Source organism: Ciconia boyciana, chromosome 5 (assembly GCF_034638445.1).
Source record: "Ciconia boyciana chromosome 5, ASM3463844v1, whole genome shotgun sequence".
Lineage (NCBI taxonomy): Eukaryota > Metazoa > Chordata > Aves > Ciconiiformes > Ciconiidae > Ciconia > Ciconia boyciana.
Genome location: NC_132938.1, coordinates 4,880,723 through 4,908,407, shown reverse-complemented (window position 1 = coordinate 4,908,407; position 27,685 = coordinate 4,880,723). Strand labels below are relative to the sequence as shown.

The window sequence follows — 27,685 nt, the reverse complement described above, 5'->3', positions numbered from 1 at the left end:
ATGACTCACGAGAGACTATAAAAGATTAAAATCTGCTTAGAAGTGGTTCTTGTCCTAAGAGAAATTTGGAAACTGCTGTTACGGACTAAGCAACTGGAAAATCAAAGGAAAAAAGGAGATCCTTTACTATGCAGATCTTTCATTTCCATAATAGTTGCAAATACCCCAATGCTGCAAACCCAGAAAACAGGGCGGGTTTGCCCCCATCATCAATCATGACTATAATTCAGGCTACCTGAGATTAGCACTGGGTAGGGAACGGAATTTATGTTTCGCAGTTATAAAATTAAGCCTGTCAAAAGCTTTTTGTGTAAATGTTAATACATAGTGACAGATGACTAAAATGGAGCTATTTTGGAGTGCTCCAACTGCCTGAAGTCTTACATCAGTCCCATACTATACTCACAACCACGAGTGTATGTTACCTGTTTGCTCAAAGGGATGAGTTGTTGTTTTAGCACTGTTATTTGCTTCATAAGTTTTCCCTGGGATTTTCACCGTAGCTTTCTTTGTATGTGGCTTTCACCGGGGCAGATTCAAGGTAATTTGGGTTTCAAATAAGGGGTTTGATTGCTGAAGAGATGTCCAAATCAGGTTTGTTTTGTTTTGTTCTGGTTTTTTAAATCCTTGACTGTAAACTACACTGAAAAGCAAGACACACATCTACTCTAACAATAATTATGTTGTTCTGTGTTTTTTTTATTTATTTGTTTTTTTAAAAGATGCCTAAGCAAATTGAATCAACTGGTTAGTCAACGCTGAAATGACACATTCTTTACCTCAGTAAACATTCAAAACCATCCCTGCAGAGGCTCACTGGAGCAGCAAGATAATTTATTTATTCATTTAGATTTTAACCAGACTTACCTCATATCCTAGACAGCACGCATACATTAGGAAAAAAACCCCCAACAAAATTCTACACAAACTTTGAAGATCTTAGCAAATTAATGCCATTACTACAGAAACAGTAATGAAGTTTGCATCTATTGGCAGTTGTGACCAAATCTTCTCCTAGGTGATTAACAAATTAATTGTGGTTCATCCCCTAAAATACCTTCATCTCTTTACTTACAAATTCTATTTTGCTGCACATACTTTTGTGTCACGCTTGTTTCAATGTCAAGCTTTTCTGGCTCATTATGAAACAAAGTTGATTCCAAGAAGCTTTTATATTCCTCTCATCCAATGTGATACCTTTCTGTAAGTCCCAACTTTTATTTCCCAGGTGCCTTACATACCCTTATCATCAGAACAGCTTTCCTGATGTCACGAACTCCATCATAAACCAAGCGGGAGGCATCTATGAACTCATTCTCTTCAAATGGCTGTGGGACATTTGCACTCAAAGCTTCAATGGCAACCTCAACTTGTTCAGCAAAACGTGGCATAACTAGATTAAACAAAATGAAAGGCAGTAAGATTAGACACCTTCTTTCATGAACATTTTCCCCCGCCTTTGGGCATAAATACTTTCCAGTAGACGTGGTACATACTGTTGTTACAATTTCAAGACCCAGGAAGGCTCATGGCATGGGTTTGTGCTGAGTCTACACATGCAGAGCTCTGGCACATTTTCTGACAGCATGAAAATAGCCATCTTCATATTCTCTCCTCCAATTGCACAACAAAGAATGTAAAACTTCCTTTAAAAACTGTGATTTACTAACTTCTAAAAGACTGCAAGCTATCTGAGCTATCAGCAAAGTACATTTAAAACCTTTACAACTTGGAATGAACACATTACATATTTATACCAAACGATTAAAGCAAAATATAGCTATTATGCCTACTAATTTAGATAACTAACTGCAGTTTAGCTCATATTGAATAATAATAATTGTATAAGGGAAAAAACAGGTTTAGAATGCAAAATCTAGCAAATGACTTTTGTGAAGGTACGTAAATGGACATTCTGTTTCTTCACTATCATCATGTATATAACACAAAAAAATAGGCATAGATATTAGCTAACAGTATTATAAACTGTGATATGAGCTTTTTGTATACATATCTTAAAGCAATTATTTACTTATGTAAATAGTTTAAAGGCATCCCTTGAAGTAACCAGAGGCTTTTCTTCAAATTTTATACAGGATTCCTTTGAAGGTATAATCACTTTCTGCATACCACATACGCAGAAAGATAAATGTTCCTTAAATCAGTCCTCTAACAACTTAAACCCAAATCCTACAAACAGGAACATGAACATCAGGTCCCACTAATTATAATGCAACTATACTCCTGTACTTAGTTACTCCTATTCTTCAATATTTTAACATTAATACTGGGGGACTGGACTTTCATATGCTACAGGACAAATAGGACCAATGCTTCATTAGAAAGCTGGATACAAAATCCATTGGGATTAATTCTTACAAATTTAAGGAACTTGGGTCAAGCTTAAGATTTATAGACAGACATCTTTTTATTATATTCACATCATTTTTATTACTTGCCTTCTTCTAGCATCTAGGTATCCAAATCATGTACCACTGGCTTTATTATTTTGGTACTATAATTGGAAGAAGAGGAAAAGATGATTCCTAACTCAGTTGCCTTTTTGTTATATTATCTTTCTTTATCATTTTTTCCCTAGACCTTATTTTTAATACACTTTTTGGTAGCCTGATCCCAACTGATGAATACAAAGAGGAATTTCCAATGTCATTTTCATCAAGAGCAGAGACAATCTTTCCTAGGAAGTAAACTTTCACTGTGGTAGGAAACCACATTTTCTTCTTGACTGAATGTCCTTAAAAATATTTTACTCATAATGAAAACTATGTTTTATGTATCTTACTTGCTACTTGATTTAAAGTAAAAACACAGAAAAACATGATTCAAGACTAGTTTACATTTTGAAGAACAACTGGCAGAAACTACAAGCTCAACCTTTCTGTTTCTGGCATTTAAGTATTACTGGATGTTAAAGGGGAACCCTTTAAAGGGATATATCTATTTGAATGTTGTTTATTCTGCCTACGTATATACAAACATATATATATGTTTGGTCACGTACACAGATGAAAGAACAGAATTGTATCTTTCATGCAGATAATGTTCAATAAGTGCTTGGGATATATTGGAGAAAACAGGAAAAAGGGACAGCAACAATAGACTTTAAAAAAGTAAACATTAACAAAACATTGCAAGGCAGAGGGGAAACCTTTTAAGTAGAAAAGGAGTTTGAGAGAGCTGGAAGTTTTGGAAAGAGTATTAACAAATGCGTATATCAAATTATCTTAATTAATGGAACACTTGAAAGTGTAGTTGGAAACTAATACAATTGCATAAGGAAGTCTTTAGCCTGAAAAACAAAAAGCAATCTTTAAAAATACAAGGAAAACAAATAAACATAAAGAATAAAAGAAAAAGTATTTAGGGTCATAGGGATAAAACAAGTAAAGCTAGGATGCAAAAATGGCAAAGAAAAGGAGGCAAAGAACCCTAATTTTTAGGGTCCTTAAATTTCTGTCTAGAATTTCCTAAATAGCAGAGGTAGTCAGGTATTTAACATAATTAATAGTAAGTGCAACAGACCTGAATTAGGAAAGGGCATTTTGGAGAACATCTACACAGACATAAAGAAATGTGTCTATTAAATACGTCTTCAAGTTAACAGAGCAAAATAAAATTTACCCTGCAGTTCTTAAGAAAATAATCAAAGCAATTTTTGAACCATCTTTGAGAACTCAAGAAAAACAATAACAGTGAAAGTTCCAGGGATTTAGAAAAAGAAGAAAAAGCACTTATCTATTTATATAAAGGTAGAGAAGAAAAGAAGGAAGAATTACAGGATATTCAGCCTAATTTCAGTACCCAGAAAGAAAATGAAACATGATGTAAAGCAATTAATGTTTAATTATCTTGTAAATAATGAGCAGATGTCAGAAAGGCAACAGATTTGTCAAAATAGGTTGCATCAAGCTATTACAATATTTTCCTTGACAGGGCAGCTAATTAGTGGCTTGGGAGAAGCAGTAGATATGATACAGCTTGACTTTGGTATGATTTTTGAGATGGCCACACATGACATTCTTAGACGCAAAACAAGGGAAATGTAAATTAAATGACTATAAGGTGGACATGGAACTCATGAGGAAAAGCATCTCAAGGAATAATTACCTGTGGTACATTGTCAAACCAGAAAGATAAGTCAAATGGATTTTTGCCATATGTCTAACAATGTGAGGCTATTGTAAAAAATGGCAAGGGTGAATCTAGAATTATTACAACATATAAAAAAATACTTGAGAGAAGATACTGTGAAGTCAAACAGTGAGGCCCTAGTTGGAGTACTATGCTCACTTTTTAAGTACCCAGCTGAGATTTTTGTAGCGTGTGTATAAGAAAGATGTAAAAATGTGTTTTTTTGAAAAAAAAAAAAATGTTTTGTGTTTGTATCCAGACATATATTTCTATGTTTCAATAACATAATTTAGTCCAAATAACATAAATGCTTCTATACGCTTTATCTAGAAGCTATTTCTGAATCATGTTTAAAATACTCAAATGAAGTAACTTCCACCATCTCCTCAAGGAAATCGTTCATAGCCTGAAAGAGTTCACTGCTCAGAATTTTTTCCTCAAAAAAGAAGATAAAGATGTTTATTTTAGTTGACGACTGCAATTCATTTCTCTTCTTGCAATGTATATTGTAGTTTACATTTAACATCTAAACATTATATTTTGGCTACAATTACTGTTTTCCAGGTTTTTTTTACTTGACCTACAAATATGAAAGCACGCAGAAAAAGCAGTCAGGGATACATGCGGTATTTGTTATGCTAGTCTGGTCACAAGCAGACCCTCTGAAGTTGTAGTCTTCAGAGGCACAGAGATCTACAAGGGAGATATAGAACTGAAATATTTTAAGAGATTATTTACTTGCTAAATCAGAACTCCCCCTGGTATCAAGGCAATTGTTGTTAAAGTATATAATAGGCAGCTATAGGGTCTTCGTTCAGCACCAGATCCTGCAAAATGTGCTACAATAAGAAACACTCCTCACCAGAAATAAACATTTAATTTCTGAGAGATGTTTTAAACTCATACGTTACTTTACTAAAACAATGTTATTGGACTTAAACTACCCTTTGCTTGAAATGGATGTGCAAGAGGAACAAATAGGTAGAGGTCAAAGCAGAGCTCAATTGCCAAAGGATGACAGGCTTTTCCATATTTTTCCATATGCTCTCTGTATGGGATTTTTTCTCCTTCTACCTAAATTTTTAAGTCTCTCAGCTCAGTCAATGAAGACTTACACCAATAATCTTCCAGATCGAAGCCCCACAGGTCATTTTTCTCACTACGGCACTTGAAAGATGCCAAGTCATGACTCCATTCATTCATTCAAGCAGCAGCAGTAGCAGATTCATAAGCATCAGGCCATGTGGAGGAGATGGAAAGATACATTTTTGTTTTGGTGAACATGAAGTACTCATTTTTGACCACATGTATTACCATGGGGACTGCCCATTGGGTGTGAAAGCTTCTTTCAACAATTTTGACCTTGCAGACCTGGCTACGGTTTAGTTCTTAATTTACATATTTACACATGAATATTATCTACTGTTTCAAAATGTAAATAGCTGTTAATCTATATTATTAATTGCTTGCTTGCCAATTGTATTTTTACATCAGTACTCATTTTTTATTAGACAAGCAAGAAAAAACATCTTAAACTAATATCTGCTATTACTTACAGTTTCTCTAAGCATATGTTGTCAGTAGAGTTTTTGGAAATTGAGTTAAGAACTGTATTATTCTCCAGTTAAGGTTATTTGGCCACACTTGAGGAGCTCCATGACAGTGATGTATGGGGAAATACCTAACTCAGTTGCACCCACAAAACCTCCAGTCTTTCTTAGCTGTCATTTACTGTACAAAGAAGGATGTTCTTATGCCGACAGTGAAATAGCTACAAACAAAATTCAAGCAAAGGCATAAAATCTGTATCTGGAGTTGAAACTTGTAAATACATCAGACAGAGAATGATTCATTTATTATGTACAGAAAGATTGGCTATGAATTTCAGATTCAGAAGCAAATCAATACTTTGGGGGAAAAATTAAATATTGGTTTCTTAGTTTGAGCTGTGGTCTTGAAAACAGTTATGCATACGCTTAGACTGAATAATATGATCCATTAACATCTCTCAGTCTAACTACATGAATTAATTAGGCACCTGCATAAATGTTGACAGAATCAGGTCCCAAGTTAATAGCAACACTTCTAATTTACTGACTTTGTCATTCTAACAAATAAAGATTTTAAAGCCTTTCTGTAGATGAGTTTTCAATGGCATTGAAAGTGAGATCACTGCCAACAAAATCTAGGTTGAATTGCTGCTGGAGAAAAAGTGGGAAACAACAAAGTTAAAATTACTTCCATTTCATCTATTGCTTAATTTTTAATTTTTTTTTTTTTTTTTACTATCAGCATAACAGAAAACTAGCACATCACCATGGGTTAATTAATGCCTTGATACAACCTGTATTTTCTTGTGAACTACCCTGCTCCACACAGAAAATATTTTCTCTAAAGCTTTTCTTGTTTTTCTGCCACCCTACCCATATCTCCTACATACTAAAATTATCAAGTAATTATCTATTTCCTAAAAATATATTCTCTACTGACTTTTTCTCCTATGGCAATCAGTTTGTACTGCAATGTTTGTACTTAAAAACATAGCTGCAAATTTTGGTCAGTGATACAGGAACAATAAGATCACTGATAGATAGGGAAAAGTTAGGTTACATAATAGAATAATTGAGATAAAAAAAATAAAATGTTTGGGCGTTATTGTTCATAGCATTAGAATATTAAGTTTCATTAATATGCAAGATTAAATGAATGCCTAGCTAATTTAATGCACTTTTATGGCCTTATTATTTAGGAACTTGAATTCCTCACAATCTTAAGTAGATGTGAATGTTCAGAAATCTAGAAAGGGATAATTAAGACACAAAAAAGCAATAAAGGTCAAGGTCCCTCCAGGTGCACAGGTTTCTAATTCTTAGTAGTATCACTGGGAGTTAGGAAACTTGGCCTGGTTTCATCCTACTTCATACATCTGAAAGATAGAAATCGATGTTTCCCTATACCAAATGGAGAACAATAGATGTTTCCATTAGACAATTAATCACACCTACTTTAAGAAAGAAGTTCAAGTTCAGCTGAATCAAATTCTGATATTCCTCTGCCCACTGAATAGAGAGGGAGGACAGATGACTGGGTTAGACCAGGTGTCTGCTTTGGACGACCAAGTTTAGGCATAAATAAATCCCATTCTTGCACCAAATCCTAGAACACTGTTGGCTCTAAATCAGAACGGTGCCCAGGAGGGCACTGGCTGAGCAAAAAGTGGCTACTTTCCATCCAAATCTCACTGGAACTGAAGGGTTCCCAAAGATCTCAACTTCGGCATTTTTTTCTAGCCAGGAGACTTTTTTTGAATGGCACCAGTAGAGCTACTTCTCAGAGTTTCATTTTAAAGAGACAAGCACCTACTCAACTCTTTCTAGTATCCAGGGGTTTGGATCCAAGGGAATCACCCTTCTCAAAGACCAGAGGTTGTTCTCTGGAGCCAGACTGTCCTCAGAGAAACCAGATGCTTGAGCTCCAGAGAAATAACTGATCTCATACTCCCTGGTAAACTCAGCTTTGCCCTCTGGCTAGCTCTTGGTAGCTCTGCATTCATTTAAGCATTTGTAGTTGCCCTTTAGAAATTTTATTTTCTCTATGCCACATTCATAGAGACTAGACACACAACTTTAGGTGCCAATCATCTGGTCAAAATAGCCCTTAAGTGGCTGTAAAAATCTGGTCTGATTTGGGTAAGATTATTCAAGAATGACATGGCAGTCTAAAGGTTTGGACCATTCACTGCTAAAAGTTGAAGGAAGGATCCCTGAAAATCTCACACAGAGAATCTGTGCTTCTACTAGTCATCACAGTGTGTATGATGTCACATAAATCAAGAACATTATCCAGGATGACTGGCAGTATTGTAAGCTAAGAGTTATCAGGGGAGACTAACAAAGCAGAAATTCATGAATGACCCACTACATTTTAAAAAATGATGCTCTGTTAGGAAAGAAGCCCAACCATTATCCAGATTTAAGAGGTTTTAGTACAGCAAATTCACAAAGCTATAGCTTAAAATTTCAGAGTCTTGAATGAAATTTCTTCTAGGTTTGTTTTTTGGTTTTTGGTTTTTTTTAATTTATTAACTCCTTATTTTACTTAATTGAAGAACTAATGTAGTCTACTACTGGGAAGTTTAAGTATTTTAAACAGGTATTTAAAAAATAATTCCTGTGGGGTATCTGACATACTCTGTTGAAGACAGCACAGTTTCTCAATTTAGTTTGAAGGATGAATAAGGAATCAAACATGACACCTCATTTAGCTTGACATGTTTGTCAAAGTCCGTTTCTAGAAGAACTGTAAATTCCGTATCAGAAGATTCTATTTCATTAAAAAAATTCATTAAATGTTTATTAAACCCTGGTCTCATATCATATAATAATTTGCAACATTTCAGTCATGATTATTATATTACTAATTAAAAATAAAAAGCTTTATAAACCTCTACTGAAATAGTGTACAATATATAACAATATTAGACCAACTGGTTTTCCAAGAAGCAGATTTGATTTAAATATTTTGTTGCTTGGGCTGATGTATGCTTCCATCTATGTATCTTCGTAGCACATATTGTGCATAGACATATCATGCATACACATACATATATTAATAATATTTTGGTTGCCGTGGATGAAGAAATGCCCATATATAATTATGTCTGTGGTTTACATCACTGGATCAGGTTTTCAGAGTGTTTACCGTTCTGTGCTCAGAGAAGCCGTCACTGACTTCTGTTACAGCTAAATACTCATAAGTAAAAATGTGACTCCTCATCTGTTCTGGCTATCAAACCCTACGCATCTCACATTGGTCACTCAGGAAAGAGGAAAAGCAAAACTAGGGCAAAATTTGCAGCATGCTGGTTTAAGTGCTATGGCATAGAAAAGGATGAAACATCACTGTCCAAAGCACAAGACTATCTTTTCTCTTCTTGCTATTTACCAGCTAGCTTTTCCCCCAATGAAATGGTTAAAGGATAGATGTAAAATGATGAATACGCATACCCTATAGCATTTTGCAGTAAACACAAGACTTTCAGGAAGAATCAGCCTTCACTGCCAATACGCTGCATCACCGGTTTAGCCACGGACTGTAAAACCAATGTTCTCAGGGTGCCTTGAATTTATGGCAAAGTGCTGACCCTTTGGCCCATATGTGTTAAGTAAGTCTTCTGGAACTTCACAGAAGGCTCCTACTTTATCTGTGGGTATATCCAACTATGCAGTATAGACTTGGTAATGCAACACTGTCAGGAAATGTTGGATTTGCTCATGTGCAGTACAGGTGAGCTGTACACTAAAGAAACTAATGGGATGACTGCAGTTACATTACCAATATTGTGAGATATGGACACACATAAAAGAAAAAAAAAAACAACAAACCAACCTTCAAACTTTGTCCTGATTGAATTGTCATTTGCAGAATGATAAAATATCAGGGGACAACTAAGGTAAGCGGTGTCTGCAGGGAGGTGCCTCGTGGCCAGCATAGTGGGTGATCATGTAATGAAAGGGTACATCACGAAGTGTACAAAGAAGGATAAGAAATGATGGCTGCAGGGACATATGTGTCTCACCAATTTCAGATGTCTCACTCATTCTCCTGCCTACTTGTGCAAATAGAGACTACATACAGTGAGCACCCCCAAAATATTATTACTACTAAACGGAACTCCCTTCAGGTTAATATTTCAAATAAAAGCTCACTGCAGCTCTTCAAAAAATCCCCTCAGGAAAACAGTTGCATGCTGTTGGACACAAAATGGCTTATATAACACAAGCAAAACACCCTTTTTGGCTTTAGTTATAAGTTTGTGTATATCTGTACGTAGGTGTGTGTAGGCAAGGGGATGCAAGGAATGCCAGTGTTTTTATTTTAAAAGATTATGTACAATTCACACTTATATTCACAAAACATTCTGTTGGAGCTAGTCAATATTCACTGCATTTTTCTGCCTGTATTTTCTAGACTTGGTATAATTTTTTTTCTACCTCCACAACCATCCTCCTTACTTTAAAAAAATGGCTCTTAAGAGCACAAAATGTTTTTGAGAAAAGATCTGAACAGCGACTAAGTAATAATGATTTATGAAAATGGGCACTTCTATTATACTAACTTACTATTCATTATGCAAGGTGCCTGGCACATCCAAAACAGATAATCCTAATCTTTTAAAACTCTCCTGGAGTTAATTTGCCTCCAAATTCCCACATTTCTTTAATTTTGTCATCCTTATCTTGACCTTCTTCCATTTCTGGAAGATCTTTAGGTTGTGGAGATTAAAGCTGAAACAACTATTTGGGACATTCAGTTAATACCCTCCTTAAAATACAGGCTAACTTCTTAAACACTGATGTGAGGGCTGCTGTGCATGGAAAAGGTTTTTTTTGCCCAGCTGCCCATAATGATGCCATATTTTTTCTGAGAGGATGAATTAGCTTGGAGCCTCCCTGTCACTGTAGATAATATAGTTTAAATTGTTCCATTTAAGTAGAAAAATTAAACAAAATTATCTTTTAGTGTTGTCTTTCTGATAAGGAAACTCCCCTACTCCCATCAGCCAAAGCAGTATTTTCCTTTTGGCAAATTTTGCTTCTGTCTATGCACCTGTTAACTAATACATTATACACCAACCACAGCGCTGACCCCTGAAGCATCACAGGATTTATCTTTCTGCCTGCCGAGAAATGGTCATTTATGCTTTGCTTGTGCCTTGTAACCAGCTCTTAATCCATCAAAGGCCTTAACATTTCACTCCATAGTTACCCATTTTCCAAACAGCTGTATGCAGGACTTTATGAAAAGCCTTTGGAAATTTAAATCAATTGCGTTATATTCTCCTTTAGTACTATATTCTATTTTTAAACTCTAAAAGTGGAGAGAAAAAGAAATAGTATTTAAGCTTTTAGATACCGTGGTGATTTATTCATCTCTTATGTGTCTCAATTAATTGTTTTATAATATATCTTACATGATTTCTTACTGTATTCCTCTGCATATTGAACACAGTCTCTCTGGTTAAAAATTCTTTGGATCAAACCAAGCACTAGTGGAACATAATGTTGGGTATTCTCTGGTCCTTTTGTAAAATACCTTTTCTTAATAATATATTAAATGTTTTTTGTTGGTGATAGCTTGACCTTTGGATTTCAGTTTAGCAAAACTTTAAAGAAAATGCTACAGTGCTTTGCAGAATAAAAGCCATAATTTCATCAAAACCCTCGGATAAATGATCTCATGTTCTCAGGATGATGGTACCCATAAGTTATAGTATAACTACCTGAAACTCCCATAAAACATGAATTTAACATCATTTATTTTTTAAACAGGCTCCATTTTGCAATTTTTAGCTCTCCCTCAGATTCAATATGTGTTTTTTTATTACAGCTATGCTTAAATTAATCTTCTTGCTTCTACATTTTGTTTCCTTCATATCGCCGCTGAAAAATCCATCTTTACCACATTTTAGTATTAGCTTTGATAATATCATTGAGCTGCCTTTTCCTAGTGATAAATATCTTTAAAGATTGTCCTGCTCACACTGATAAAACTCTTACAGACTTATTGCTGAATTGCCAGTAGTGCTGATTTTCAACTCTAGTCCGTTCTGATAAAGACAAAATAAAAAATTTGAGTCAAAACAGAAGTCAGGGAGTGACCTACTTAAAAAGAGCTAGTTACAAAGTTGCTAGGGTATTTTTAAAACATGTTAAAAGCTGAAACTCAAATTTTTGGTGTGAATCAGACAATTTCAAATTTCCAGTGTCCTTCACAGGAGTGAGTAACCCAAGTACTATGGTACTTGCTCTTCCAGGATGGTTTCCAGACATCCCAATGCAAACGGAAGGAAAAAAAAAAGTATCGGAAAGTTTCCACAGCCCTTCCCAGGCAGTTTTAGTCCCATTTGTTCTGCTTTTTCTCCTTCATTTCCCATTCACTCCCTTTCATTACAACCCTGCAAAGTCTACTCTAGTTTTTCCAATTTAAATTCAACTCTCTGACCTTTAAAGAATGTCACAGCTTTTTCCCTTCCCCGCATCTCAGAAATCTTGACAAATAATATTCAACCAAAACAATATTCAGCCTGTTACTTCATTTCTTTCTAAGGACAATTCTTTTTATTCGTTTAGAAACTCATGCTTCTTCCCTTCAGTTGTTACAGCTTCTCAAGCAATTGCTGAGTAGACCTCGATCTCCTCCTTATTAAAGGCAACGGGACACTCTCAGCTGGCCTCGGTCACTGCTAGGACAGGCTGCCGAGCAGTAGGAGTGATCTCAATATTCAAACAGAAATTGTGCTCTCTGTTTTCTTTACTCCCTTCTCTTGCCTTTTGCCTTTTTCCTTGCTTTTAACCTTTTCTTTCTCCTCTCTTTTCCTTTCCACCCTTCTCTCCTTTCTTTTTTTTTTTTTTTTTTCATGGACCATCTGTAGCAGGATAATTTCACAGTTCTCTACAAATGCTGAATACCAATATAACATTTAACAGGAACCATCTGCATGGCCCTGCCTACCAGTCCCAGGGCTGTGTCTGACCCTGGTTCCCCTCACTGGGCCTGATCCTGAGTCCCACCTGTGGGCTGACATCCCAGCCTGGCCTCAGGCCATCCCTGTCCCCACGGAGGTGCACGATGCCCAGGGCTGGGGCTTCCCCCAGGCAGCCCCTGGCCCTTGCTCTTTAGGAAACCAAGCTAAAGATATTAGTAAAACTTCACAGTGCCCAAAAAAGCAAACAAAAAAATTAAACCCTGAAGCTCTGGTTTACTCCTGCACACAATTAACATCCATTAAAATCTATGAGCTTTGTGTTTGTTTTCAGCGAGCCCCATAGACTCTGTGGTTTTATAGTTTTCATCTTGGATTTATAAGAAAGTCAGCAAGTGAGAGTCAAGTTTTTATTTTGGTTTTAAAGGAAAATAAAAGTACCCAATTTTAAAAAGACATTAACCAATACGTCACTCCCTAATACAGCTGTCAGAGATAAGAATCTAGCCTCTATAAGTACTTGGCTATAAAGGCAGTGGGCTAGTCAAGTGCAGGCAAGAAAGCACTAAACCACTAAAAAACCCCACCCCATATATTCCAAAGGCTGTAAATTAAAAAAACAAATAAAACTTTAAGGTGAAAATAGTTATTAAAATAAGGTTTCCATAGTTTCAATTTCTCAGAACCTACCAATATTTCTTTCATTAAAGATTAATTTTCTGCCCCCCCCAAAAAAAACCCCAAACAATTAGCAAAGTGTTTCTCTTTCCAAAACAGTGTATCCCTATTTCTGCACTGTCTGTGGCTCAAACACAGTCCTCATATTGAAATATCTGGAAAAGGAGGCTTAACAGAGGCTTTCCCTTCCTGAGCTGATAGCTAACAGTAAATAATAATTATAAGATAAATATAATGTGTTTCCCTTGCACTGTAATTTAACTAAATTTTTCTCAGCTTTCAAAAGTGCTTCATTGAAAAATAAATAAAGGTTCAGTTAAAAATAAGGAGGAATAACGATGAAAATGATAAAGCGTTCATAATTGAGTCTCTCACAGACATTTTGATCCGCTCATTTATAGGTGGAGCCTGACTCAGAAAATCACTCTCATAATTCTTGAGTGTTTGAAAAAAAATCTGCACAGGATCTCAAGGTGATGATAGAATGAATATATAAATATACGTATGTATTCATAGATACCCATATCTCTATATCCATAGCTACTTGGATGGACGTGTAGCCAGAGACCAGTTCTGGGGGAGAAGGCACTGTAGAAACGGGCAGGGCACAGAATGGTGTAGGGTGGTCTAAATACCATTTTCACCACTTTATTCTAGGGTGACAAAATGAGTAAATTTTACCTTTTTTAATTAACAATCATAGATAAATAATAATCAATACCTTTGTAAATGGCCTGAAAAGCTGCAGATAGAAATTCTGCTGTAATATTAATGATCCACATTCATGTCTGGCATAAATCATTTAGCTTCATTGGCTCCATTGAATTTGGGCTCATTCCATCTTCTGAACTTCTGTTGCACAATTTGTACATGACGTACAGTTCTTAACATTTTATTTTATTTTTTTTAATTATTACTCACAATTTTACTTACATTTTACAAAATAAAGAATAAGTAATAATTTTAACTTTGAGGAACAGGGACTCAGTCTTAAGTAATGAATCCCAGCATTAACAAGTTGATGTTGTCAAGATACACTTAGTCCAGAGCTTCTATCACTTAGTTAAAATTCAAATTATATTAAAAAGTTCATTAAATATGGAATGTAAGTATTTACTGTGCGTATTGTTGATCTATATAACTGTGCTTCATACCTGTCAGTTACTCCTTTGAAAAATTAATAATAAAATATTTTACAGAACATTAGGTCAGAAGTTTTAGCTGAATAAAATGTCTGAAAATATACTTTGTTTTGCTTAATACAGAAATCTTAGTGATAGGAAGAGTTCTTCAATTCTTTCCTTTAAGAAAAGGAGACATTAACAGGAGAGTGCAACAATGTATTTAGACATCTCAAACTGAACAGATGATTTTCTTTTTGTGAATTCATAATACCAGTTAATAAACTTCTGCGACTAAGTTAAATTTACAGTACTCATTCCAGTGATCTCTTATTGGGTAGTAAAAAATAGGGGGACTAATAAAAACAATTTTCAAACCCACTTTTGCTTCTCCCACCTAAAAAACATGACACAAACAGAATCACTAAACTTCAAGGAAAAAAAAAAGAAACAAATCTTATTGCATTATCTTCAAGCTGTACAGGGCCAAAACCCGACCCAACTGGGGCGTGTACTGTAGGCTGAAGATCATATTACTGATTCCCTACCTCTCCCCAAAAATGTCTCTCTGCAGCTCACAGGAAAGAGTCTGTGAAAGTTATTTCTACAGACTGGAGTGAATCTACGAGCATTGTGGGTGTTCAAGGCACAACTTTCTAGTCATACTCACAATCACAAGAATCCACACTTCAGCTATAATTTCCAATAAATCATAATTAAAGGTCAGAAAAAGAAGAAATTCTTGATTTTGGTCATTGGGATTTATCTGTGCATATAGATAGGGAACCCAATTTATCTGTGCAAATTGGGTTCCCTATTAGGGCTAAAAGATAATAAACTGGGGACAACAATAACACAAGTAATATTAAATCATCCCAACATTTTTTAAAGCTCATTTTGCTGATTTCTGTCCTCAAAGCTAACACAGAGGCTGCCAGAACTATGACAGTTTTTGCTTTTCTATCTCATAGGGAGATGTCTGGTTGTTTTGTTTGAATGTTACATTTGCCGTGTCCTGAACTGGTGCATTCTCATGTGTTCCTTGTAAAACAATCCTGATGATTTTAAAGCCCGGATGAGTAAGTGCGGTGAGATAGGAGAGGATCAGCTCAGACATTTTCAGACATCTACACATGTGCGTCTATATCAGAGCTGGTCACTTGTACAGTGAGTGGAGACCCAGTCCATAAAGTCAATGAAATTCAAAGCATGATTCATCCAAACAAAAGCAGACCACGGCTTTAAGATGAGAGCAATTGATAGTACTGCCTGCACTGAACCATTCAGATGCACATAACAACAGATAATACTGAGTATAAACGAGTCTAAAATGACCAGCTTCGACATAATCACCTAGATTTAGATGAATCCAACCCCTGCTCTGTGAAGGCAAAGACAAGTTAAAAAAAAATAATTAAAATCAGTGTTTTTCCCAGCCTACCCATCTGGCAGACTTTTATATTTTTATATGATCTATTTATTTTATATAATCTACATATTTTATATAATCTAGCAGCGGTTTATATTTTTTCAATCAGGTAATACATTTTCAGTTGCTCAAATGTATTTTCAGTGAAAAACTGTTTTGTTTAGAAATACAACTTCAGTCACCAACAACTACATTCACCTGCACTGACCACAGAGTAATGTTTGTAATGATTTTCTAAAGACACATAATATGTAATCACCAGACTCAGAACTTGAAGAAAAGGCTGTGTATTATTTACTAAAATCATTGAAAATTTGATGAAATAGACTAGCCATGAAGGATTACTGAATGTCTTCTCTTATACGGCTCTTGTTAATATGACTTCTGCAGCAGCATTGAGTAGAGAATAAAAAAAACCCCACCAAACACGGTCATTAATTTGTTTGTTTATATCTTGTTTTCAAGCACAGGTTCCCCTCTGAATTACAGATTTCAGAGAACTAACTGAAAGTTTTAAGTTACTTAATATTGAACAATATTTCAAATAAGCTTACCAGTTTCAGAGAGCAGCTTGGTAGCTTCCAGTACCTTCTCAGTATAAACTCCAGTTTCATAGTTTTCCATCTCTGCATTAATGATGTGAATAACTCTGGCTGCACGGCCTCGGATGGCACCCGCAGTTCTGTCCAGTGTATCAACATCCCCTTCTTGGAGAGCAATCACACACTTATTCACATCTTCCAGAATATGGTTTTCTGGAATGTAGGAAATTATACAGATTATATAGTTCTTTTTATATCTTTATCAACGATCTGGATGAGGGGATGGAGTGCACCCTCAGTAAGCCTGCAGATGACACCAAGTTGGGTAGGAGTACTGATCTGCTTGAGGGTAGGAAGGCTCTGCAGAGGGACCTGGACAGGCTGGATCGATGGGCTGAGGCCAATTGTATGAGGTTTAACAAGGCCAAGTGCAAGGTCCTGCACTTGGGTCACAACAACCCCATGCAACGCTACAGGCTTGGGGAAGAGTGGCTGGAAAGCTGCCAGGCAGAAAAGGACCTGGGAGTGTTGGTCGACAGCCACCTGAATATGAGCCAGCAGTGTGCCCAGGTGGCCAAGAAAGCCAATGGCATCCTGGCTTGTATCAGAAATAGTGTGGCCAGCTGGACTAGGGCAGTGATCGTGCCCCTGTACTGGGCACTGGTGAGGCCGCACCTCGAATGCTGTGTTCAGTTTTGGGCCCCTCACTACAAGAGAGACATTGAGGGGCTGGAGCGTGTCCAGAGAAGGGCAACGGAGCTGGGGAAGGGTCTGGAGCAGAAGTCTGATGAGGAGTGGCTGAGGGACCTGGGGTTGTTTAGCCTGGAGAAAAGGAGGCTGAGGGGAGACCTTATCGCTCTCTGCAACTGCCTGAAAGGAGGTTGTGGTGAGGTGGGGGTCGGTCTCTTCTCCCAAGTAACAAGCCATAGGAGAAGAGGAAATGGCCTCAAGTTATGCCAGGGGAGGTTTAGATTGGATATTAGGAAAAATTTCTTCACTGAAAGGGTTGTCAAGCATTGGAACAGGCTGCCCAGGGAAGTGGTTGAGTCCCCATCCCTGGAGGTATTTAAAAGCCATGTAGATGTGGTGCTTAGGGACATGGTTTAGTGGTGGACTTGGCAGTACTAGGTTAAGAGTTGGACTCAATGACCTTAAAGGTACTTTCCAACCTAAACTATTTGGTTGGAAATCTTTCTTCCTCATAGCAAAGCTTACTGATTTGGGTAAACAGCAAGTGTCAGTACATTAAAAAATTGGTATCTGTCCTTATGCAGGTCTGCAAAACAAATACGATTCTTTGATACTATGCCACATAACAGTAAAAATCCCAAGTGTGATATTTACCTTTAAAGTGGACTGGGCTACATCCTCTCACCTATACTGAGAGTTCCAACTTGTAATTCTTTGAAAAACAGTCACATCAATTTCAAACATCACACACGTTATTATAATGAAAGTGTAACAAAAATCAATGCAAAAAGGAAAGTGATCGAATATTGTGCAGATGCTCTAATAAACAGTTGGGCAATTTTCTGAAGATTAATTTGGACATTCCTATAAACATTTACTATATTTGGTTCATTTGTGCCTAAATAAGTTAGAAAAGAAAATAAACCATTTTGAAAAGACAACAGCAAATGGCTTTTGTAGATAGCAGGAGCCTCTGCACGAGCAGTTCATCTCCTTTACTCCGTCTATGCCAGAGATTAAGGTGTGAATTTTTCATGACACACTATAATCATATGTGACTGTGCATACTCTGAAATAAGAGTCGACGACAGTGAGTCTGCTCAGATGATGTAATATCAAGTACCTTTACTGAAATCTTGGGAGCTGCGTTGTTTTTTCTCAGCTCAGAATCAGGCCATCTACTCGCACGTGCTGCAGTATCACATTTTATGTAGTGTTCTCACATACAGATAATGTGAAAGGATGGAGATTTTGACTAGGTCAGACATTATTTCCCTGCAGCCAGTACAGTTAAAAATCATTTCAATAATAAAACTATGACTGAACTTCATATTTGAGCAAACTCACTCTGAGAAACTTAGTGACTCTAAACAGCAACTTACTTTTCTGCCACAGACAGCACTAAACTGAAAATGAAATGCTGTTCTTTGTGGTAGTAATAAATAAAACAGAATCAATCAGTTCACCAACTGCTTTTTGTTAATTATCCTTGGCCACAAAAACAGAATGACACACATCTTCACTGTTAAAAATCCCAAGGTTGGATCATTTGAGGGTTTCAGAAATGTTTTACATGATGTTGAATTTTAAACTGTAACAACTCCGAATGAAAACGGAAAGTCCTCCGAGCTGCAAAACAGAGAAACTTGCAAGGCAAAATTCTTTTTTTAAAAAACTCTCTATCCACATTTAATAAACTTTGCTTTGCTAAAATATTTCTTCACTATTTCCTCCTCACCATCGTCAATTTTTTTACCATGGCACAGCCAAATATGGCATAGCCATATAGCAAAGTGGCATGGCATATACCACGTGGCATGGCATGTGGCATGGCATATACCATGTGGCAAAGTGGCATGGCATATACCATATACCATGGCATAGCCATATAGCAAAGTGCTATATGGACTTGAACAGACAGTGCATTTGGAATATAAAGTAACTGATTAAAATTATGGTCAGCCTTCTTTTGGTAGCCACTGTATTAATAAAACATGCCATCAAATGTGACACTCAATATGAAGGGGAGGAGCTATCATTTCATGAGGTATGTTTAACCAGACACTAGCACATTTTGAATGTTTTACTGGTTTAACATCCAAAAATAAAACTACCTTGTGTAAGCTGAGGCTTCCAAGCTTACAGCTAGCAGCAACAGGGTTTCTGGATACATGAGATGTTTTCTCTTTTTTAATAGAGATGTCTATGGACAGTATTAGAAAGAAAAATCTAAAACCAACAGAAATACTACTTCTCAGCTGCCTTGGAAAGATTGGATCCAAGTCAAGACTATGTTAGAAGAAAATATGATTTGAGAAAAACAAAAAATAAAATCATCATCTGTTCAAGTAACTTCTGGTTTTATGGATACAAGTGCTTGGAGTGAACAAAGTCCTCAGACAAATAACCAAATGGCCATTTAAGCATGTTTGCCATCTCTTTGGCTTGTGGACTGCATCTGCAGGTTACAGCTTGGTCTGCCCTTTCATTGTAGAACTAGGTCCACTGAAAAGTGTTTGCCAGCTTCAAATCTCAAATAAAAATCTATGTGCTACCAGATACTGAAGTACCCTTTTATTCTGAGAGTTCATTTTCATTTTCTTGTCATGGCTTGCAGTAAACACTCTAGCAGTGGTGTTGAACAGTGAAGTGTAATTATACTAAACCAAACAATTTCCCTGTTACTAATAATAGCAGGATACAACCAAACAAAATAAAGGGGAGGGCAAAAAAGAAAATGAAGAATTTTTTTAAAGGATAAATTTCATTTTTCTCCAAACATCTTAAACTTTTATTAGGAAATTTAGGAAACGTCAAGGAGAAGAATGTAGAATGAAGCATAAAATTAAGGCCAAGCTACCTCTTGAAGTTTGGCTCTTCTGTGACATTAGAGTAAGCTAAGCACACTTGGCATACTCTATGTCCTTATTCACAGCAATGAAATTCACCTCTTTCAAACCATAATGGGAAAATTAGTTTTCTGCAGCAGACGATTAACCCAAGACATGCAGCACTTTGCAATTATAGTATTCATTGTGTATGACTGTATTAAAACAATACACTCTGCCACAAGTTGTAGCACTTTCCAAGGAGGATGGAGAAAAGACTGTGACTCGAAGAGTCAATGTCATTCTCTTCTCCTTCCCTTCTTTATGTAAGGAGTAAGATACTTTGTCTGCTTTCACAGAAGAGCTTGCTTTGCATTGTAGTCCTTCCTAGCGAGGTCAGAGAAGCGCAAAGATTTGCTGTTTCTTATACTACTTTACTACTTCTCTCTGTTTTCTTGCATTGCTACACCAATAACTCTGGGACCCAGAAGTACTTGCCAGCTCTCTGGAAATGTACACACTGCTCATGTCCTGGCAACATACCTAGATAGGACTCATATGCAGCATCTGCCTATTTCCCTTCTTCCTATCCCTCCTCAGGGCCAGGTAACCTGGTACGGATCATCGGGGGGCAGGACTGTATGGTACATCTGCTCCACTGTTTAGACACAGCTGATGTGAGCAAAGCTACAAAATAAAGTACGGAAAGTTCATCTTTCCTCCTCTTGCTTACAACTGCACCAGGACTCCAACAACTTTTACGAATGCTGTCAGCCTGTCACAGGTCTGGAATACATTTTTAAAAGGTGGCAAAAATCCTACTTTGTGCCTGAGTTGAAACAAAACTTCTCTAGAAATAGAAGCACAAATAGGATGCTATTTTCTGGGAGATGAAAAGCTAACCATTGCTACCAGGGATTAATTGGCATGGCTTGGTTGCTCCCACTGAGTGTAGAAGATCAGCATTCCAATAGGGATGGACTAATGGACTAATGATGGTGTAGTAATTATAGCTTTTGTCTGCTCGAACCCCTTACTTTAATTTAGGAGTATATTTTTAGAAGAGTGCCTTGATCCCGGTACCTGAAACAGAGAGGAAATCATCCACCGAAGTGATGTCATCAACAGCTTCAGTGAGAACTCGCACTTGTTTCTCCCACTGATCTTTAAAGACATCCATGTTGTCCTGTGCTACTTTGCTCTGGGGTCTGGCAGCCAATGTGAGCGCAGCATTTATTACCTGTTATTCAAAATCATTTGTTACAAGGAGTGGCAATTTTTTTTCACAAGGGAAAGAGCAAATAGATTATGGACTGTGTTAAAGATACAGCATTACTCCCTATTCGATTTGCAGGTCTCATGATATGAATGTATTTTTCACAGTTTTTGGAAAGCAGGCAACAATGTAATGACAAAGGCAAGGCTATAATCTTAATCTAGGCTGTTTTCCCTATCTCAGCTAACTGATGCTTTTTAATGTCAAAAGAGTTCTCAAGTACTTTTTAGGAGGAATATTACTTACCTGTGGGCACAGACTATCAATTTGTGTTGCTGCCATACGGACTAACTTCACACCTTCTTCATTATTCGAGATTGAACAGGCCAGATTTGCAACCTGCAATGAAATCAGCAGAATGAGAATCACATTTTAGGCAAGCGGGCCATTTTATGCCTTTCTCTCTTCTTATTGAGCCTTGCCTAGAATGAAAGAATTGTATACAAAAGGAATGATACAGCCTCTTCTGTGCTGGTGAACAGAAAACCATGTAGATTATTTCCTTACTGGCAACATGAACTAGCCATCTTCATTAGATTTTTCTCAAAATCTTCCCTCACTGTCAAGTGTTTCACGTCTGCCTCTATAGCTTGAAAATAATCTCCTGAGAAGTCATATAGAGAATGTACAGGATTGAGGCAATTATCTGTACATTTCCTTTCCTCACAGTTTCATTTTCCTTTTATTAACCATGTCCATTATGAATACTAGTAATCAGGCTCATCCATATACTCTGAGCTTTGCAAAATGAAGAATCTTTGATGTCCTAACACGTGGAATTGTGCTTTTCCACCCAAAACCAACTCTCTGATACCTTCACTGATACTGGGTAGTTACATATTTCTAAAGTATTTTCATTGTTTCAGATCCTGATGGTTTTATGCATGTTAAAATCGTTTTAATTCTCAGGTGGACCTCTTTATTTCTACAGGATTGTCTGCCCTAGAGTAAAATGTCCATTAGCAAAAGTATCATAACTGGGTCATGTGAAATGTCTCTGTTGAAATCCTCATTCTGTAACGTATACCTGAAGATCTCATTCCAAGATGTAGGTATCTACATGTGTTTGCTCTAGCACAGCTTTGGGAAGTCTGAACCTCACAAGACTGAAGGCTGTTTGGATAAGATGAAGACAGGGGAGACTTAGAGAGACACCTGAATGAGATCTAGCCATCAGACCATGCCTCCAGACACTGCAGAGCTGCCTGTGGCTTGGATGCAAGTGGTGGAGCAGGTTCTCCCAGATCATACAGTGCCTCTTGCAAAAAATCCATTCCCAAAAGCTTTGTGCCTAGTGCCATGGGTTTTCCAAACAGCAATTCATGTCACAGTGCACATAATTAAGCTCATCAGGTATTTAAATCACAAAGGTACATCCTGGAAAGGGGGAAAACAAGATTTTTTTTTTTTTAATAATCCAAAAGTATAGCTCTTAGTTCTAATCTACATTAAAACAAACTTATAAAATTTTAAATATGCTTCTTTGATATTATTCACTGTGCCTGAAGGCATAACTATCAGTTGGAAATGATTCATGAATTAGTTCAAATACCCCCATCTTTCCAATTTTCCTCCAGTCTCCCCTTGTGGTATTAATCTGTTCTCGTCTCCAGTGCATATCGCCACGTTAGCCCTGGTCCATCTGTTCTGCATAGAACCTATTTCACTTCACAGTTATGTAGAACGTGGTTTGCATATGTCACGGCGCCAAAGCCCAGGGAAGAAAAGAACCTAAGGCTTCAAAGAGTCTTGCAGGCATTTCCTAGTCAAGATTTTATCATAATGTTGTGATTTTTATTTTCATTTCATGGTGAGACAAATGAGTTAGTCTGTTTTTTAACAGCCTTACAGCACTCATGTCAAAAACGTTCTCCTAAGCTGACATCTTACAATTAATTTACCATTTTCTGTAGTCACTTCTTTGCACACATCAAACAGACCACTTTAATCTTCATGAGAAACAAAAGCTAAGCAGGATAATAATTAGAATGCAGTAACATGAGTGGGAATTACAGACCTTAAAAACTAGCAAATGGTATTAAGTTCAGCAGAAGCTATCTTCTGTATTTTAAATAAGTGTTTTTTCAGATTGCCCTTTCATTTTGTGATTATCATGATGAAAATCTGTCCTAAGGCTCCATATGCACCATATATATCTTACTTTTTCTCAGATAGCAGCGAGATATGTGACTGAAAGGGGCTGGGTGTCATGAAATGGCAATCAAACTATTAGCAGGTTTGAGTTCTCTTGAAAGAGATCTTTGTAGAAAAAAGCACTGAAAAGAAAACTTATTTCTTTTCTCTGTCTGTTAATTACTCTTTCAATAGAATCTGATGAGATAATATTTGGATATTGTAAAGTGTCCTAGTTTTCCAAGGAAGGGTACAGAGATAACCAGAGAAAACTTTTTCTCCTTTTTTGTAAAATAATTTAGAGTTCAGTTTTGGATGTTACTATCAATACAGAAGGAGTACAAATGTCATCTATGGCTACATTAAATATGCATCAAAAGAGCATTACAGTTAACTGTTTAAAAAAATAATGATACATGTTGTGTATAATCCTAATCTAAATAGTTTCTGTGGCATATTTCAAGCCTTGCATAAATATCGTCCTGTATCGTCAGCAGTCAGAAAGCAATACTACTTTCACAATTCAGCAGAGAGTACGCCAGCCTGTACCATGGGAAGATCTGATTATGTCAAATAAGCATAGAGATAAGCAAATCCTACAAAGGTAGATGCAATCTGGATAAAATTGAATTTAGCACTACAAATCAGAAATACTATGACTTTACCCAAAACTTATTTTTAAAATATGGCAAGAAATAGACATTACTTGCAAAAGCCTGCATTTCAGTGCTGTCATGTAAGCATGGATCTGTGAAACAGTACAAGTGCACTCAATCACCAGATACAACACTATTTCATTATTTTGATTGACTTTGTTATCAAATACACAATCAAGTTACCCTCAATTAAGATTCTTGGCACAGCATGCTCTTAGTCAATAAAAACCATGAGGTAATTCAACATACTTTAGCCTACTATAAATTCAGCAACTTCAGATATTTTTCCTACCTAAAACTAATACCAAAAAAGCTTAGACCTAATTTCACTCCACTTAGCTGAGATACTTTGGTTAGGTGCCAAACTGATCTCTTTGGATAACAGATAAAAAGAGAAAGGCACTTCCAGAGACGGTTTCACATCTTTGGTTGACTATCTCATCCTCTAGATCTATCTAGTTGATTATTTAAACTTATAGCTAGCCCCAACGATTGTTGAAAAATGTATTACTGAAATAAAAGAGGTTTTAATGGTGCATTAGAAGTTGTGTTGCATATGCATATTTAATACAACATGTACTGTGAAGAACCCAGACTCTTCAAGGTTGGGTATTCATTTAATATGCCACTCCTGAGTTGGATGGAGCAGACAGCTTGGAAAGGAAAATAAAAAGGCTGTATGTTATCCTAACTGCTAATTTGCCAAAACTTTGATTTGACAGCCTTTACCTTTACGCTTCAAGTGCTCTGTCTCCACCAAAGCATTGACGAGGAGATTTCATGAGAGGCTGTGGAAGTAACCAGGTAATTTTTTTTTTTTTTTTTTTTTTCTGTTTACTAAGTTCTTTGAGCATACTGAATTCACTGATTGCCTAAACGGAACTTAAGTTTGTATTAAGATCAATGTGAACTGTCTGAAGAATATTTATATGAATGAATACATTTTAAATACCAAAATCAATGAACTGTGAATCATCCTCAAAATGCGTGGGGAACTTAATAACAGTGAAACTGCTGTGTAGATAAACATTACTGTCCAGAATTTCAGGTCTGCTAAGCTACTCTTATACCATCAAAACAATTGCTAAACACCTTAAACCTGTCCTGCAAGAGCACGGAAAAGTAATGAGCAAGAAAATAAACACTCCAGCTCCAGTGATGCTGTATTTTTCTGCAATCACCAAAGCCACTGAACCAATCCTAGAACTGGGGAGGTGAAAAAGTGCGTACTGACTCCTTCATATTAATTTCTTACCACTGGCACAGATAGCCCAAGATGCAGTTCTGCAGCTTGCTAGGTATCTATCTTTAATCATACAAATCGTTCCATTAGTTTCAATTATTCAAAATAGATGTAGGATCATTCCCAATAAAATGTATTTGCATGTATTTGGTTGCATTTCAGCCTCAAGCAGTTTTCTGCTGTATAGCAGCTGGGGGTAGGGAAGGATTTTGTTTCAAAAGCAAATTTTTATTACTGTTGTTGAAAGGACATACTAAGGACAGGGTTTATTCTAAAGCTATATGGCAGCTGGGATTGTAAGTACTGTATGGATGGGCAATGCCTACACTAGTTTTTCCCTAGCTAGCAACTGAAGCGTGGATTAGCATTTTTTCATTGCTTTTGCCACGCATACTACCCAGGACAGAAAAACCTTATTTCTGCCATGAAATTCCACTCCAAGTTACAAAAGTAATCAAGGATCTTTCGTACTAATTTACTTTATTTTTACACTGATGAAAATCAGGTGTAGTTACCTTTCGTTGTGTTTTTAAACTAGACTATTTCAAATTTTGACCTGAGCTCTTTGTATTATTAAAGGTAGTTATGACAATCAAAATATATTATCCTCTGGTTCAAACTTAAATTCAAAGATTTAATGTGGCCACTCTGAATTTTATGTACGTGAAAAGGTCCAAAAAAGAAATCCATTGCTTAGAGCAAAAATTTAAAAAAGGGAGCAGTATATGCTATAGCAAAGGAGTAATATCAACACAAAGGCTGCAGAATATTGCAGCTAATGTATGTATTCTATTTTTTAATTTTTCTTTTTTTTTTTTCCCACCATAGATTGCTTAGAAGAAATGACACAAAAAAAGCTCTATTCAGCTTCCCCAATCATTTAACCATTCTAAGGTAGAGAATGCAATCTATTTATACCTTAGTTTTCTGTATTCTTTGTAAATAAGATTTTCTTTTACTTTTCTTATACATGTCTTTCCTATTTATGTAATTTATTTTTTCACTGTAATTAACTGATGGAGATATTAGGAAGAAGAAAATTTACAGCAAGGTATTATTTTTTTAGGGAAATATAGAGTAACTTAAACCCAAGACACCGTCAAACTTATCTGTCTACTCCACACATTTGAGAAACTGAAACTTTCAGTGTTATTCAGCTTGAGTTGAAGGTGGTTTAAGTAAGAATCTTCTATAACATTCACGGTGGACTAAAGCCAAGCAAATAATCAGTTACTGTGTTTCAGCTGATGAGTGGTAACGTGCTGAACTGTGGTATCTTGACTATTTGCAATTATTTATCCATCCACTTAGTAATTTATTCAGATATTGTTACAATCTCCGAATCCTTCAAAATTTTGACATATATTAATGTTGGTACTGCTGTAGGCAGCCCACTGATATTCATGGAGCCACAACTAAGAGGTTTTTTCTAAAGGAAAGCACAGAGTGGAAGCTAAGTTAACCAAGATCTTCAACGTATTTATCCTCACTCTATTCACTCGAGCATTATATTATGAGCAAAACGCTATTTATCACTAGACGGGATGTTTTTGCACATACACAAACAAGTGCCAAAAATGAAAATGTCACTGAGAGTACATATTGCAGCAGATTCCTCTTCCTCTCCATGCACTGCAGTGCCAATTTGTACTACCATGAAAATATTAGACTGTGGTCTCTTTCTCAGTGCCTATTCCATATGGCATGGGGGGAACCTCACACTGGATAACATTGCCAGTTGTCCCTCATTTATATTAACCAGTCATGTAGTCTTATCTAAATAACAGACGTATTTTTAAGTTGTTCACATTAGTGAATTTTTTAGTATTAAAAAAACTAATTGCATGCACAGCAGTAAAAAAGGCATTTCTTTTGTAAATTGCTAATGATCTTTTACCGAGTTTGGCGTTTGCTCTGAAATTTTTTTAATAGCAAACCCTGACCATATTTAATATAAACTGCTTAGACATTTACAATACTCTGTACATATCTAAGCAGGTTGTTAACAGCGGGATGTTATAAAACTATAGAGAATTTTAAGCACAACAGTTGAATGTTTTATTTCATGTCCTATATGCTGACCACTGAACTTATAAAAAACTCTTTTCACTTCTCAGAAGGTCAACAGCATATTCACTCGTACTTACTGCAGGAATAAGGCTTTTCCACTCACTCAAACTCCCTTGAGACTTCCTCCATATCAGATTTAGTTGAAAGAGACTTAAGAGATTTCTCAGTTTGGTAAAGTTTTAAGTAACTCTGACTTGAATAAATTCAGTGGGTCTTGGACTGAGATTTTTGAAGGAAATTTAAGTGTTAGAAGCCTCATGTGTACTGAAAGCTCAATTCAAAATGCAAAAATCCTAGCTTCGGACAATTTCAGTGAAGTGTTATTAATGCAATCTGAATCTGCTCCATTTCTAGGACTATTCTGGTACATGCCATGATTATC

The 27,685-nt window shown here is 36.3% G+C and overlaps 1 protein-coding gene across 4 annotated transcripts in view; it reads right to left on the bottom strand.

Moving 5' to 3' along the window:
* The window catches only part of CTNNA2 (catenin alpha 2), a 524,203-nt gene that overhangs the window by 46,643 nt on the left and 449,875 nt on the right, over positions 1 to 27,685 (bottom strand). For all 4 annotated transcript variants that reach the window (XM_072862258.1, XM_072862257.1, XM_072862259.1 and 1 more), the window contains 4 exons: positions 21,448 to 21,540; positions 21,009 to 21,165; positions 16,420 to 16,620; positions 1,242 to 1,393 (listed from right to left, as the gene is read on the bottom strand). In XM_072862258.1, coding sequence (XP_072718359.1) covers positions 1,242 to 1,393; positions 16,420 to 16,620; positions 21,009 to 21,165; positions 21,448 to 21,540 — 603 coding nt within the window. The remainder of the gene's footprint in view (positions 1 to 1,241; positions 1,394 to 16,419; positions 16,621 to 21,008; positions 21,166 to 21,447; positions 21,541 to 27,685) is intronic.